The sequence below is a fragment of the Desmodus rotundus genome, chromosome 4, assembly GCF_022682495.2.
Source record: "Desmodus rotundus isolate HL8 chromosome 4, HLdesRot8A.1, whole genome shotgun sequence".
In the NCBI taxonomy this organism is placed as follows: domain Eukaryota; kingdom Metazoa; phylum Chordata; class Mammalia; order Chiroptera; family Phyllostomidae; genus Desmodus; species Desmodus rotundus.
Window position 1 is genome coordinate 10673810 of NC_071390.1, and position 17194 is coordinate 10691003.

Sequence of the window (17194 nt, forward strand, 5' to 3'; positions counted from 1 at the left end):
TATACTCTTATGGCCTGGGGATATGATTTATAGTAATAGGCTCACTAAACAAAACTCAACAACTAAGACCTGGGTGCTCTGGGGAACTTGCAATGATGGTACTGGTCACTTCATTTCTAATTACTTCGTCAGAAAATGGTAGCCTCCTCACCTCTAAAGGCCAAGAGGAAACATACTTGAAATCTACATTTAAGCATCACAGATTTGCATTACTTGTTTGGGGTTATACTCCCCACCCCCCTTGGCGCCTGTCCCTGGGCCATCATCCAGCACAAGCCATCCACCGAGACTACTGTCAGGTGTAACGGATTGTCGTTCAGTGCAAGTGAAATTTTTCGGTGAACATTAGTCACTGGTTTAGACATGTTAGCTTCAAGTGGAAGCAGTCAATTATAGACCCGAGGTTTTATGGCTACATTATTACCATCATACTATTAGGTTTTTAGCAGTAGCATTCTGTTTGATCGATCCGTGCCAGGACACTGATGGATAGCTCTGTCTTCAAGTGTCAAATACGTGGGGCTTCTGTCCTTTGTGTATTTACTGACACACTCATCTCCCGTGGATACCTTTCCCTCCTCTGCGGTGTTCGGTTTTAGCAGGTGATGGAGACAGTGTGGTATTTGTAATTTTGCATGTATAATTTCCTGTCTATTCTCTCACGTGCAGAAGCACTCCTGAGTTACTGGTGATTTAAAAAATCTTCCCCACACAAGGAAGATCTCTTATTGGTGTCAAAAAATAGATTTAGACAGTTGTTCTTTTTCTCTCTCTAACATGCAGGCACCATACTAGAAATGAATTCTCGATTTCAGGACATAGATTTCCAAAACTCTAGTACTGCTAGTATGCTTTTGCTCTATCTTCTTAAAGCTATATTTAATTTTTGCTTTTTTTTTTACAAATATATTCCTAAGCCAAATCTGAGCTGCATAAACCACCCCTACACCCCCCCCCCCAACCTCACTAAATATGGTCCCACGGATGCTATTGGACAGAGCTTCTCACGGGAACTTCTGGAAGGGCCTGTGGAAAACTCCGGGGGGATAGATCTCCTTTCTGTTACAATGAATAGCTCTTACGTCTAGCACGGAAGATTCTCTGTCCCGCACAATAAATAGAATAGAAACTGAGGAAGCCTTGTTCCCCCGCCCCAACGGCCCAATGGCCTTCCATTTGGTCTTTAGTTTTTGGGGGTTTTTGAGAACTTCTGGGTCCTGGGGATGCCTGTTTCCTTACTGAGTCCCACCAGCCCCCACTTCCACCTTCACTTCTCCTGAGGGCCCATAGTTTAAACATCCTTTCCACCGCAGGAACGGTCTTCCCTCTTTTGGGTCAGTTCATTAGCTAATGGCACAGCGAGAAGACTATTTGTTGTTCCCTGAAATTGGAGGCAACTCTAGGCACATCAAGGAAATTCTCAGGAGCTGGTCATTATTCACTTTTTAAGGCCAAAGGGTCCAAGGCTAATACCTGTGTTTGACAATTCATGGTAAGAAGGCCAAATCACAGAGATCTAAGGTCTGACTCTGTGTGGTTCTTCCTGTGGATTTTTTCCTGTGGAAAAACGGGATTTTCTGCAACACAGAGCCCCGGCCATTATTAGTACAGGGTTGTTTGGGGACCCAGGCTGACCTCCTGTAGGACAGAAACTCATCACTGCTTCTCATGCCTTCGTTACATCCCCATGGAAAGGCAGGCAGCATGGCTGGCCATTCTGAGGCTCAGCTGCCTCACTTCTGTTGTCCCAGAATGCCCTATCGATAGGGTGACCTCGTGCCTCGGTCATGTCCGGGGGGGCTGAGAGCAGCATTAGTAGCTGGCATGTACCCCAACACTTGTGCTGAATGTCATTCTGATCTCTCCAGGCATAAAGCTGATGGGATCTTGTTGCCCCCAATATTTACATCCAGCTTCAGACTCACCCAGAATTACATGTAGCTGTCAAGTGGCCATTTCTTACAATAACTAGCTGGTGTGCACGTTCAGGTCTCTATCAGAAAAGGCACTCTTTGAAGCTTAGAAGAGTTTTGGAGTAGAGCACATGCATTTTTCCTGGTATACCTTGTGCGTGTGTGTGTGTGTTAAGCAAATAGCCAGGTAGAAATATCAGGCTGGAGAAGCTGGGATTATTCTTTTAGCCCAGGGTTCTTCGATTACATGTACATCAGGGATGTAACGTGTACCTCAGGGATGTGACGACTCCATAGATGGCTGTTCGTATGAGCAACGGAGGACAGACACGTCTCCCAAGCAGCCTGAGCATGCTGGGTTCCCCACCTGCCTCAGCCCGCCTCACCAGACTCACAGCATCTGCATGGACTGGGGCCAGGTGGGAGGACACCTCCCTGGGAGAGGTGGCTTGGTGCCCACAGAGCACCTTGAGGATGTGGCTGTATCTACTCTGCCATTCCCGTGGGGGACAGAGCCACAGATTAAGTTGCAGATACACAGTGGAGGTCTTGACTAAGGAATTTTAATGTAAAAATTCCAGGGTTTAAACTTAATCCTTGAGCTAACTGGTTTAGTCCTTCAAATGGGGATCTAACAGGAGTTATACTGAGGCTCAGAAGGGTAAATGTGTGAGTGCATTTGGAACCAATTTAAAGCTAGACATGAAATGAGCAGGAACACTTGCCAACACACCATTAAAATAAAACATGGAGGTTTACTGAGGCATGCGGATGGGCACACACATGCCCAGTCCGCTGTCTGCTTCCTCTGCAGCTCGTGGGGGCTGCAGGACATGGTGGGGGGGGCTTTGGGTCAGACCACCTTGAAAGTGTCTGTTCTGGGGCCACCTGGTAAATCTAGTCTAGGCTTAATTCTGAAGTCACACTGGGAACATGGGCAAAGGAAGCCCTCTCATCAACAAGAACTTTCTGGAATAACACATGAATGAGCTCTCCACCAGAAGGCACCTCTTAGGGATGCCATTCCTGAAAATGTGACCAGAACCAACCGAAAAGCTGGGATTTCCTAGCAAAGTAAGTGGGTGTATAAGAAGGAAAGGTTTAAGTTCCTGGTCAGCGAATTCCAAGTTGGATCATCAGAAGCCCTTGGGAGCTTTCTAAGAATCCAGATTCTCATAGGGTGGGACAGGACCTAGGAATCTATAGTGTGTGCTTGTGTTTTCTTTAAGGTTTGATCTCGAAGGGCTTCTGGTGGCCCTGTGTTTGGTCCCTGCTTGAAGAAACCAACTTTTCAAACATGTACAACCTGTTCGCATAAAAGAGAAATAAGTGCTAATCTTCATTTGAAAGATCACCTAAGAACCCTCTGTCACACAAAATATTATTAACCCAACTTGGCATGAAAGCAAAACACCATGAAAATGCATATGTGTGTGTATGTTCTGGAATTCACAAAATCTGACTAATCAAGATGGCCATTCTTTTCCCGCATCACCTTCTGGAATGTGGCCACACTGAACTCCAGACATTCTGCCCAGCTAGTGGCTTTCTCTTTCTGAAGCTGGCCTGGGCTTCCGGCTGCTAGCTTTGAAACTCACACTCCACAAAGGCAAAGTCCTGCCATTATTATTCATGCAGCTTCTGTTTATCTCCCCAAAAGAAACAGTGGAGCTGTAGCAGGTGAGTGATGGTTGCAGGGCTGCTGGGAAGGTAAAAGCCACTGCAGGTGGAGCAGCTTAATGGGGTATTAATTGGGAAGCAGGTGAAGGCAAATAGGTATCGCAGCAGGTATGTAAATAGGCTCGTGGGAGGAAAGGCGTGGAATTTTATGCTCTTTAACTAAAAATAAAGACCTGATATTTAGCTTATCTTCACTGAAAATCCCGCACTGTGAGGGCCCTGACAACTGCTAAGATCATCAATGATTCATTATTATCTCAGCATCACCCAGGATACTTAATAGGATCTTCAGCTTCAGCCTCTTCATTTTTTCTTTGTTTCAGCTGATTCTTTGGCTTTAGAATGTCTGCTGCTTCTTCTGTCCATGTGTATCAGAGGGCAGGGCAATGTTTTTTGTAGATTGTGTACGAAAAGTGACATTTGGGCCTCTCGCCTGCCTTCTGATGGCATCCCGTTGCTCTAGCTTGCTGGGAGGGCACAGCAAATGTACGGTGTCACTGTGAATAAGGAGCCTCCCAAGAACGCGTACACCCAAATGAATTATATCCTTCAAGGTAGTCACCTTGAGAAGCAAAACCCTCGTACCAGTGCTATCATTGGCCCCTTTTCAGGAAAGCCACTTTACTGGTCATTTTAGGTCACACATAGGGGAAAAAAATCCTTACGGATATTCTTCACTTATTTACCACCCCTAAGCCTTGCCCAAATCAGCACCTATTTCATGACCACACGGAGTGAGAAATGACATTTGCTTTTCAAATCCATCCCCACCCAAAGCAGAGATTGTCCGTTGCTCACAGTATTCCAAAGAACACGCCTCAGGCTCTGAGGGAAGAGTTTTATGAAATGTCTGGAGTGCTGGCAGCCTCCTTGGGTTAACTGTCCAACTTGCCAGAGCAATTACTTTGCATGGCCCACACTTAGAAATTTCTAAATTTGTGTGTGCTAGAGTAAAGGTTCAGGCACTTAAAAACAAACAAACAAACAAACTACGCATTTCCCTGTCACCCCACGCAGCCCTCTCTGTGGCAATATGTCGGGGACCGGTGAGGGGGCACTTCCTTGCTCGGTTGGCCCACATTTGTTGTTTTCTCTGGGGAGCAGCATCACTGGTTTTGAAGACGTGTTTAGCCCTTTACTGCTGAAATGGCTAAATACCAGTGCAGCTTGCACAGGCTAGATATTCATGGAGCTCCAGTGTGTACCCCCATAAAGTGAATTAGGTTTACATTATCATGCAGATCTCTTCCTGTCGTTGAAGTACTCATTAATTTTACTGCTAATGAGATGTGAGCAATTAAATACCTTTAATTAATGAAAATCAGACAAAAGCAAGGGATGTTCTTTCTTTATCTTCATCAAAATAGAAAAGATGCTTGTAGCGCTCGTGCTGACTTCTGTGTGTACCAGGTCCACAGTTCTGAGCTACTGGGATCAAGTGTTCCAGTCCAGAGAAAGTCATTAAAAGATTTTGCTTTTAGGCAATTAAAGGCGTAGGCATCTGTGGATGTTATAAAGATTATCTGAGATTGGGGAAAAATACTCACAACTGAGAGCCAGCCCTACATGTAATAGCAAATTTCATGGTTGAAGATGCAAGAGGATTGAGTACAATTAATAGTTCTGAAGCAGTCGTTGAGTTCTGGGGTAGGCCCTGGACATAATTAGATTATTAAAAATGGCCTGTCTTAGGCCGACTATTACTAAATTGAAATCCAATTATGGCTTTATGATTTTGCTGAAAAATATTTAGCTGTTTTGCTCGAGTCCCCATAGAAGATCATTTCCTCTTCGCATCCACGTTTGCACATGTCACAATACATTTTCCAAACAAATCTGACCTCAATTATCTCAGAATCAACTTTATATTAGATAAAAATATATTTTAAGGAGTGTTATGTCTAATATCATAATTATGCCTCTTCATACTTGAGGAATTAAAAGACGGTGGTAGAAGATTTTGCAAAATATCTTTTTAATGAGACGCATGCATATTTTAGAAATAGCTGAATTGTGCCACCCTAATCCAGGGAAAGGCATTACACTCCGATATGTGCCCGAGTGTGCTGCAAGGCAGACTTGGTTCAGTTTTCAGTAATTGGCGTTGGAACTGTAATAAAGCAGTTGTTTGCAGAGAGAAGGGCTCCGAAATTTCAGGCACTCCTGCAGTGTGAATTTAAATGCTAAGTTAAATATTTATGAACCCGAGATTTTTATAATTGATCATTGTATGATTTATACACAGTAATTATAATTAGCTTGCAAGAGATTTTTAAAAGCCAGTTTCCTGGTAGCCAAGGCCATTAAATAACGCTAAGCTGCCAAAACAAAAATTAGGTGGGAACCCAGCCACCAAATTCTGAGCGCCTGTCCCCATACCCTATGTACAGTGAGGCACCACAGCTCACCAGGCATCTCACCTTTGCCCCAACTCCTGCATCACCTGCCATCATTTTTCATGCTTTTGTTGCAAACCCAGTTGAACCGAGTTGAACGTAAACAAGTAGAAAACTTCAGAGAGCCAGTGTATGACTAAAAGCAAAGGTGGAGGAGGTTGGAAAGGTTAATTAAAAATGTAGTGATCCCATTTGCTGAGACAGCCCTATTACTCATTTTGCAGCAGCAAGCGTGTGACTTGCACACACTTACAGGTGGTATCTCATTTGGTAAGGTATGGATGGTGTGGTGGGCCGCACGCAGTGCATGCATTTTGGAACAGGAGGCACCAATGGGTGAGCTCGGGGTGAGCGGGCAGCATGTGGTGAGCCCATGGCTCTTGCTTCATTCACATTGGGCACTGTCTTCACCAGGCGGAAGAGTTATTTCCAAATTCACAAGTATTCAGATTAGTTCAGTCACTGTGAGCCCCAGAGAAAACTCGAATACGACTTGAGGCTTAATGTAGTCAGGTAAGGTATGGCAAAATAGGACCAGGAGGAAATTCATCATCCTGTAATACAGTATGTCTGAAACAGTGTGTGAATGACAAAATGCACTCCCAAGAGCCAACACGGGCATTTTAAATGTAATTCTTAGCACCCCGGCTGGAAAAGGCCAAACTCTTGAAGGATTGATTGCAAGGGTCGCAACCTGTATGATCAGATTTGCCATCTGATCCACGTGGCTGTCCGAAGACCAGACTGCGAACGTGAGCTTCCAGAAAAGGATGCTCTGCCCCTGCGAGGATCTTGGAGCTTTTTGCGCATTCTGTATCTGCTGGGATAACATGTTAGAGGGAGCCTGCTAGAAGAAGAACAGTAGTTATGTTAACGTGGTGATTAATCAAGTCAGAAAGGAAGAGGAAACCAGTGGTGAGTTCAATTCTGCCACCCTAAGGAGAAAGGCAGAGAGAGACCCCGGAAACTGGCAAGCATTTGTAAACAACGTCCTCACTCTGTCTCGTGAACTTTCTGCTTCACGCAGACGGTGCAGATTTTAATGTATGTGCTGTTTTATTTCCCCTCATAATCTATAGAAATGGATTTCTAGTTGCTTGCATCTGTGTTTCATCCTGCGTCATTTGGACTGGTTAGCGGGCCCCAGCGATTGCCAATAGCAGGGGCATTTTCTGAGTGTAAATAGTGAGAGGCTGCCGGACACAGTGATAGCCTCTTTGATTTGGGACAGTGTGAGGATTGTACTTGGGATAAAGGCAGTTCCTCGCTCCAGAGGAACTTAGAATGTGAAAGCGTCTGCCGGAGCATAATTCATCCTGACACCTCCACATCTCCCTTCACTGGACCTTTTCCACTCGCTTTGCCTGTAGGTTAAAACCGTCGGTCCGTATCCTCTTTGGAGCTTCAGACAGCTGAGAGGCTAGCACCTGCCGCCCACTGCTGGGGTTCTACTCTCTATCCCTGATCAACAAGTTTTGTGTTTTCTTAAATATATTTTATTGATTATGCTATTACAGTTGTCCCATTTTCCCCCTTTATTCCCCTCCACCCTGCACACCCCCTCCCACCCACATTCCCCCCCTTTAGTTCATGTCCATGGGTCATACATAAAAGTTCTTCGGCTTCCCCATTTCCTATAGTATTCTTACCTTCCCCCTGTCTATTTTCTACCTATCATTTATGCTACTTATTTTCTGTACCTTTTCCCCCTCTCTCCCCCTCCCATTCTCCTGTTGATAACCCTCCATGTGATCTCCATTTCTGTGATTCTCTTCCTGTTCTAGTTGTTTGCTTAGTTCATTTTTTTTTTTTAGGTTCAGTTGTAATTGTGATTTTGTTGTCATTTTACTGTTCATATTTTTTATCTGTTTCTTTTTCTTAGATAAGTCCCTTTCACATTTCATAGAATAAGGGCTTGGTGATGATGAACTCCTTTAGCTTGACCTTATCTGGGGAAAGTTTTATCCTAAATACTTGATGCTATAATCAGAAAAGGCAATTTATGTGACAACCTTCAAATCAAAGAAGCTTGAGGCTTGAAGGGGCCTTAGATATATCACCCCACAAATGGGGAAACTGAGGCCCACCGAGGGAAAGCTGACTTGGACAAAGACACTTAGGTGATTTAGACCACATGTAATCCCTCCCACTCCTATTTCGTTGCTCCTTCATTAGCACCTGCCTCCTTTTATTCCATAGTCTCGGGGCTGGCCATCCAGTTGCTGTGAAGGTTATACCTCCCATGCCCAGGAAAACAGGAAACCAGTCACATCACATGTGATGACAGCCAGGGAGGCTGAGAACGATGATAGAGAAAATATGAAACCTGCAAAGCAGTGACGTGGTTATGTCTAACTTTGAAATGGCAAAGCTTCTCCATAGCGCAGTGCTGGGCTGACGCCGAGAGGAGCCCATTAGCCAGCACAACCCACACCCAAGAAAAAGGGATTTCTAGTAAACAGCCTTCCTTCTGAGAATACTTCCCATTCAGACAGCATCCCAGACATTCTACTGAGTTAAAGAATGAATAACAGCAGATGGAGGGAGAGATTAGAGGTGGAGGGGAGGGGGGAAAGCAGCATTTTAATGCTGAGCTCTAAAATGAGCTGTGGAGAGGATGGCACTCAGAGTTATGGCAAAGCTGTTCAGAAGGCTTCCCAGGCAGGCGACAAGGCGCTCGTGCCCAGACGGGAAAACACAGGCGTGCGCCTGCCCCTCTGTGCCCTGCGTGAGCTGCCAGGGCATCCGGTGTGACTCAGTGGCTTCCCTCGAATCATTCTGCTCATTCCTCCCTCTGCCCTCAAGTCATGAAGGTTGCACTTGGGGACCCTGGGGGGTTATTTTAGTAGATGTAGGGATCAATCTTCTTACGAAGAGAAAACTCGAATTTCCATGTCCTGCGACCTCAGGAGTGTTTATTCTGAATGTCATCGCAGCAGGAGACGCAGCATTACCTGAGGGGCTTGCAGGTGATCTGCGAGGAGATTAAGAAGGGAGGAGGATTTTTTCAAAGAATTTTTTTCTTTGAAATACTGCTTTTCTTTCTTGATACCATTAAGAAGAAAATAATTAATTAGTAGATTATGTAGTTTTACCAGCTTCAGAAAGGACATTCATGTTATTGTAACAGCAAGTATACACTAGGCCAGTTTCAGTTTTATTGAGATATAGTTGACACGCGGCACTGCATAGGTTTTAGGTGTACAGTGTAATGAGTTGACTTAAATATATTGTGAAATGATTACAAGTTTAGTTAACATCTGTCACCTCAGAGAAATGAAGGAGGAGGAGAAGGAAGAGAAGGAGAAGTTTTCTTTTCCTTGTGATGACAGCTATTAGGATTTACTGTCTTAACAACTTTTAAATACACCATAGAGAAGTGTTAACTATAGTCATCGTATTGTAGATTACATTCCCATGACTTATTTACCTTATAACTGGAAAATTTGTACCTTTTGACCACCTTTATCCAATTCCCCCACCACCTTCTCCAGCTCTGCTAACCACAAATCTGATTTTTTTCATTTCAGTTTTACTTCTTTTGGTTAATTTTTTAGATTCCACGTATAAATGAGATCATATAGTATTTATCTTTTCTGATTTATTTCACTTAACGTAATGCCCTTGAGGTCCATCCATGTTGTTGCAAATGCCAGGATTTCCTTCTTTTTTGTGGCTAAGTAATATTCCATTGTGTATATGTATTTTCATCTTCTTTATTCATTCATTTGTTGACGGACTGCTGGGTTGTTTCCATTATCTTGGCTATTGTAAATAACACCTCAGTGAACATAGGGGATGCATGTCTCTTTTTGAGTTAGTGTTTTCATTTTCTTCAGATAAACACCCAGAGGAGAATTGCTGGGTCATAAGGTAGTTCTATTTTTAATTTTTGAGGAGCCTCCGTACCCTTTTCCACAGTGGCCGCACCAATTTGCAATCGTACCAACAGTGCATGAGGGTTCCCTTTTCTCCACACCCTCAACGATACTTACTGTCTGTTGATTTAGTAGTAGTAGCCATTTTTACAGGTGTGAGGTGGTATCTCACTGTGGTCTTGATTTAGATTTCCCTAATGAGGAATGACATTGAACATCTTTTCATGTACCTATTGGCTATTTGAATATCTTCTTTAGAAAAGTGTTTATTCAAATCCTTTGCCCGTTTTTTAACGGGGTTATTTGTTTTTATGTTATTGAGTTATAGGAGTTCTTTATATATTTAGATATTAACCACGTGAAATACATAATCTGCAAATATTTCCCCCGCCCCCTCAGCTGCCTTTTCATTTGGTGATGGTTTCCTTGGTTGTGCAGAAGCTTTTTTAGTTTGATGTCGTTCCGCTCACCTATTTTTTATTCTGTTGCTTGCATCATATCCAAAACACCATTGTCAAGACCCGCGTAAGGAACTTTTCTTTTCCAGGCCAATTTTTTAAAACTTGTGTATTATGTGGACTACATTCAGAGAAGATTAAATTTTCTGGCCTTATTTGTTGACTTTTATTGTTTTTGTTACAATTTTATTTGAAACAGATAAACTTAAAAATGTTCTTATTCTTTGCTTTTCTACAACTGTAAAAAGCAAGGCACACGAACTAAGTGTGAACAAAAGTTCGAAAGCACTGACACGCACGTTAATCGCACTGGTTTAATATAAGGGACGATAGTGTTCTGCGGAAGCTGGCATGGTGCTTACTATATCAGAAGGCGGTGCCCTGTCTCAGCTGGGGTTCTTTGGGGTTTGGCAGGCCCATCTTGCTGGGAGCCATGCGAAGACAATTCTTCTGCCACTTTGCTCCCTTTGAATTTACACGAACCATTGTTCGTGTATCACTGGCTGCATCATTTAAGTGCTAATTCTACTTCTATGTCTCTATTCTTTTCTCTTTAGCCAGGCATTATAGAGTATCACTTAATACCAATACAAGTATACAGGCAGGCAGCAAATTGTGTACCCCTATCCAGCCTTATAGGCCGAATCTAGGTGATTTAGAGTTTGGTCATATTAATTTATTTTAGATTATCATCAAAAAAGCGTAATTTAGAAATCTCCAAGCAAATCGTAGACCTACAAGAGTATAAATGTCTGTTGCCTGTGGGCCCGATAGAACAACATTAGAAGTCTCAAAAGAAGAAAAGGCTAGAAGGGTCCCCTAGGCCTGGAGGGCTAGGTGATCTTGTCAGGGTACATGGTGAGTATTTCCCTCCTTGAGCCCTAAGGAGCCTAAGTGTGAAAACAGGAGCCAGAGAGAAGCCAGACTGGGAAGGCTGTGACGGAGAAAATGCACCAGGTGTGCTTGTTAAAGCAGCGGGGATGGGGGCGCAGCTGCGGGCTTCGTGCACTGCCCACCTCCAAAGGGCTGAGCGGCTTGTTTATTGCCTTCCACATTCAGTGGTTGGATTCAGATGTCACAGGCGGAAACGTGAGCCTGGAACATAGAGAAATGCTGCTTGTGGTGCCAGGGTGTAATTTTGTTTTCAGATTTTTGCTCTTGGGGTTTTCTTAAAGCAAGGCACACTCTTGGTATTACAGGGAGAGAAATGTTGGGCTTAGCTCTGTGTGTTCTTTACTTACTTATTTTAAATTTTCTTTCATTATAGTAAGACTGTGCAACATGAGATTTACCCTCTTCACAGATTTTTAAGTGTACAATGTAGCATTGTTAAGTATTGGCACGACCCGACTTGCCTGCCTGAGACTTTGTACCCCTTGAAGAATAACTCCCCATTTCCCCCTCCCGCCACCCCAGCCATGGACGACTACCTTTCTATTCCCTGCGTCTACGAGTTTGAGTGTTTTAGGTGCCTCGTATAGGTGGAATCATACTGTGTTTGTCCTTCTGTGACGGGCTTCTGTCACTTAGCATAATGTCGTCAAGGTTCATCTGTATTGTTACATGTGGCAGGATTTCCTTTTTTAAGGCTGCATAATATTCCACGTGCCCTTCAGACTTACAATGAATGCACTGCCTTGTCTTAGTCCCACCCAGTCCACCTGGACTCTTTCTCCTCTGTTGACAATTCTCTTATAATTACCTTCATGGTCTGCACTGACTGGGATCATAAAGAGAATGAAAGAAGGTTCCAGAATCCAAGGAAGGGCTGAGGTCTGAGCAGGAACTTGCTGGGGGTCTCATTCCGCGACTGGGTGGTATTTGCGGCCTCCCTGTTGTTTCCAGAGGGTCGTTATTGTAACATTATCAATTTTCCATGGACCGCCTTATAATTTGGCCCTGGAGGTTTTTCCATCACTTCCTCTCTCTGTGGAAACACCTGTATCATGGTGACTGAGATTATTTTCTCTTGTCTACTTACCTTTTAACTTTATCTGTTGGGCTGGGCTCTGCCAGCCCGCCCAGCCATCCCTGTGGGCCCTGCCACCACCAGGCTCTCTCTGCAGGCCACTAGTGAACAGCCTTAGTGTCTCTGACAGCAGAGGGCTCGGGCAGGAGGCAGCATATGTTTTTCTTGTTTAAAAATCATTTAGTTATTTATTTTAGGAAGAGGGGAGGGAGAAAGAGAGGACAAGAAGTATTGATGAACAGGAGTAACATCGATGTGAGAGAGAAACATCGATCAGTTGCTTCTTGTATGTGCCCCAACTGGGGACCATACACGCCCCGACTGGGGACCAAACCTGCGTCCTAGTCACGTGCTCTGACTGGGAATCACACCCGAGAACTTTCACTTTGTGGATGGCGCCCAACCAACTGAGCCACACTGGTCAGAGCCCATTGAAATTCTACCCAAAATACTAGCCAAATTTTTCTAATCTGCAACCTCCATACTTAAGGTTCCCATATTTTGTAGGTGGTAAGTTGAATGGTGATTGAGATTTGTAAATTTTTATGTAACTTATTCCGGTTTTCTTCCAATGGCCTGTGAGCTAGAACTGAAATACAGCTTCGCTGTAGTTGCTTCTTCCTGTTTAGAGAGCCTGGCATAATATTTTGTCTTCGGGGCTCAAATAACCATGCAATTACTGTGTAATCATATAGTAATTAGCATATACTATATGCATTTATTACATAATTATATTCCTGGAGGATTGCATGGCAATTATACTTACATTCAGCATATCGATTTATATACTGCATAATGAACAAGTATATAATTTGTTGCTTTTTCTTTTACCCTAATTTCAGTTTACCAACCAGGAGTTGGAAACTTCTCCTCCTGTTGCTTTGTTTCTACGTAGTTGGGCAGGTGCCTGAGCTCCTTGGGCCTCTCTCAATACCTCCTAATTATACATCTGAGAGAGTGCTAGGAGTTTGTGTTCTGCCGTGGGTCCCTAGCATTTGCACTCAATATTTGCTCTTTGTCTTGAACTCATTATTAGCTTAAAAAACCCTCAGAGTTGATCAGAGCTCCCAGCACCACTAGGTACGACCCAAGGTCTCCATCCAAGCACGGGAGGCGAGAGTGGCCCAGGTGCCCAGCACGGTGATCACACCCGCCTTTCTGTCCTTTTGCAGTGGAGCACATTCCCAAAGGCAACAGCTGCCTGGACGCCGCCAAGGCCTGCAACCTCGACGACACCTGCAAGAAGTACAGGTCCGCCTACATCACCCCCTGCACCACCAGCGTGTCCAACGAAGTCTGCAACCGGCGCAAGTGCCACAAGGCCCTGAGGCAGTTCTTCGACAAGGTTCCGGCCAAGCACAGCTACGGGATGCTCTTCTGCTCCTGCAGGGACGTCGCCTGCACTGAGCGGCGGCGGCAGACCATCGTGCCCGTGTGCTCCTACGAGGAGAGGGAGAAGCCCAACTGCTTGAACTTGCAGGACTCCTGCAAGACAAACTACATCTGCAGGTAAGCACCGGCGGCTGGGTGATTAATGAGGAAGCAGGGAGAACCTTTGTGGCTGCTTCTGTGGCCAAGCTCCCGTCTTGTATCTACCGGGGGAGAGGCAGGAGGGGACGACAGTCATTGGAAGGGATTGGCCAGAAACTGGCCTCTGCATCTGACACATGGTTCTTCAAAAGCTGGGCAGGCTCTCGTGCTGGGGAAGGTTCCCATCTTTAACTGGGGCAGGCTTTGAGAGATGCTGGAGTGAGGTAGATACCTCTGCCCTTGGTAAGCAGGCAGAGGCACCTGAGGCCAGGTGAGCCTGAGGGCACATGCACACTCCTCAGGCCCTGAGACGCTTCCAGGGGGCACGAGGGGTTAAGTAAATCAGAGGAGGGGTGGGCTGGGGATATGGAGGCTCTTGGCCATCAATGTCAGAACACTGGACTGGGCTGTGTCTGAACCCTGAAGAGAACTTCCAGGGTCCCTGGGGCTGTTCTGGGCCACTGATTCTTCGATGTGGTTAGGAGTGACCACCTTGCCGCTCGGCCATGCTTCCAGATCCTGGGCACTGATGTTGAAAACAATTGCTCCCTTTGCCCTTGGAGCCACTTGTTTTAATGTTTGAAAGAGTCCATGAACACATTCTCTCTCTCTCTCTCTCTCTCTCTCTCAAGCAATACAGAATTAGGTAGAGGGAAGAAGGTCACCCTTCAGGCAGCTCTCACCCACAACTGTCACAATCAACAATTTGATGGGTGTCCTTCCAGAGTTTAGGACTGACTTCAGTTGCTAATCGAAGCAAGTAAATTTTGATAAACAAAGACTTAAGGCTTTGTGGCTTCAGGCAATGCTGATGCCGCTGGTGCCACCAAGGCTGGATCCAGGGCTGGAGGTTCAGAGGAGGCATCACGTTGACAAAACCTGTACTTTGTCCCCAGGGTAGGGGACAGACCCAGGGTAGAGCCAGGAGGCTTCAGACGCCCTCTCTGGCAAAATCCCATGCACCCGTAAGTGCTCACAGTGGACAAGTAGAGGAGGGTGTGTTACGTGTTTGTTTTCTTACAGATGCCCCATTTCTGAAAAGCAGGAAGAGTAGTCTGATATTTTGGAGATGCTGGTGAGCTGAGTTCTTGGTCCGTTTAAGTTTTACTCTGGTAGACGGAGACCCTTGTCTTTCTTTAAGCTGTAAGAGCGACCACAGAAAAGTGAAAGTAGGCCCTCTCCTGCTGAAGATTTCCTGAGAGTAATGTCCCTCCACTTCACTTTTGTCCTAAGTCAGAAGCAGGCGACCCGCCCTATGAGGAAGAGCTCAGGTGACCGAGCGGGTCTTGGGAGGCGTCAGACCGTCTTCCTCACTCCCACACCCCCAACCCATTGAGACCCTCTTAGCTGCGGGCTCGAATGGGGGATGTCTCTGCTAGTAGAAGGGTCCTGGGGAAGCCACTCAGCCAGGGAGCCCCAGAACCCCCTGCAGGAGGTGGAGGTGGGAGGAGCAGGACACAGAGGAGAATGTGCAGGCGCTTTGCTCAGGGTGTAGGATGCTGGGGAGTGGAGATTCTGCAGACCCCCTGTTCTGAAGGCCTGTGGATCTGAAACCCAAGTTCTGGGCCCCTTCAGTCTTTGAACAGAAGGAGTCCCTCCCTTAGCAGTAGGACTGGGTTTCCAGGGTCCTCCTTGGCTTGAAGCCAGACAGCTAACTGTACCTCCTCCCTGTCTCTGCAGTAATATGTTACCCTGTTCACTGACAGGTCCAAGCCAGGGAGTAGCAGTGCAGAGAGCAGGAGGTGAGCCTTGCGCCAGAGGTTGGGAAGAGGTCCCTGACTTCCCCTCCACAGGCTGAAATACCCGGCCTGCTCTTCCAAAAAGAGAATCCTTAGAGGGTTGGTGTGAAGGAGTCAAATCAGATTGCTTTCCTGCTAAGCCGCAGTGAGAAATAGCAGGGAGTTTGGGAACCTGGGGCGCTCTGGGGAGGTGGCAGGAGGAACCTGCAGATAACAGGATGATTTGAGCACTGTTTTGGGGCTCAGACTGGCCTGGTAGAGAGGTTCCAGGAACTGTTTGTGTTGAGACAGCCCCGGTCTCATAGTGTGGCCTCAGCTGATGGGGCAGACACGAGCAAGGGGCAGCCCTTGCCTAATAACTGACAACGCCTGGCCGGGATGTGACAGGGGCCGCCACACAGAGGCGAGGGTGAAGACCAGCTGGACCGGAAAGTCAGCTGGAGGTCGTCTTGTGCTGCTGCCTCCTTTCTGGCTCTAAGTGGAACTTGGATGCTGTTTGGGAATCCAGATCCTAGACTACCTAGGGACCCTACCAAGTGAAATTTGTCTCTGTGTGATTGATGGGTTTTATACCCTACTTTGAGTTGTCCCTGGGAAGGTGAATCAGTGACTTCCCCTGGTGCTACCTGTTGTTATTTAGCCCATCATTTCTTTCCGGAGCCTGGACTTATTACTCATGATTATCCCGTCCATGGCAGTTGTGGTCAATGTAATTTAAGCTGCTAGGTAGTCTAGCGGTGTTTTCTTTGATCAGATTTTATTCGTCTTGTTTTTAATTTTATGCCTTTTAGTCCATCCCCTCTCAAACCCTATCTGTGAGGCCCTTGCTAGGACCCAGAGCAGCAGCCGCTACTCGCTGGCCTGGGGCTTATGTGGGCTTCCACCTTCCAGGCGCTGGGATCCAGCCCAGCGGAGGGGGGGGGTGATGGGGTGACTTTAGGCCTCATTTGAATATCCCCAAAGCCAAAGAGAGGGCAAAAGGGGAAATCACTTCCTAAAAATTGTATTCTTCGAAAGCTCCCACTTTCAAATGCTCCATTTCCCTCTCCACATCAGCGACTATCAAAGAGCCGCTCCAGCTCATTAAAACTTCCCCGCACTCCGTGTTTGCCCACTCTCAGCACACAGGCTTGCTCCCCCCAGGGGCCCACGGAGCCTCTGCCCAGGCGAAACCTCTCTCTCCTGCCTGCTGCCTTCAAAGAGAGGAGATGCAACTGGAGCTTTTCCGTTTGACTTTGTTTTTCTTTCTCCCACTCCCTTTTAGCGAAGCTGACAGGTTCCTCTCCTCTTGGGGTGGCTGGGGAGAGGCGAGCACTAGCGGGTTTGGGCCTCGGAGCTTGTCTAGAGAACAGCACAGGCGGAGGTGTTGTTAGAAGGGTGTGATGAGATGTAAAAGGCTCCCATTCTTCCCCGGGAGCCTTGTCTCCCTTGCCTGTTTCTTTCTGGTTGCTTTCTTAGGGCCTCAAAGATGTCAGGACTGGGTCTGGCCATAAAGGAAGCATAAACCTTTATTCCTGATACATGTTGTTATATATACATAATTTAAACGTGTGCCTTACTTCCTTTTCCCCAAACTCTGATACCCAAAATAAGCTCAGCACTGGAGCGTTGCCTCCGGGTGCAGCAAATAT

At 45.9% G+C, this 17194-nt stretch overlaps 1 protein-coding gene across 4 annotated transcripts in view; it reads left to right on the plus strand.

Moving 5' to 3' along the window:
• Window positions 1–17194, plus strand: part of GFRA1 (GDNF family receptor alpha 1) — a 187794-nt gene that overhangs the window by 115343 nt on the left and 55257 nt on the right. For all 4 annotated transcript variants that reach the window (XM_053923362.1, XM_045191643.2, XM_024555415.3 and 1 more), the window contains one exon: window positions 13467–13803. In XM_053923362.1, the coding sequence (XP_053779337.1) occupies window positions 13467–13803 (337 nt within the window). The remainder of the gene's footprint in view (window positions 1–13466; window positions 13804–17194) is intronic.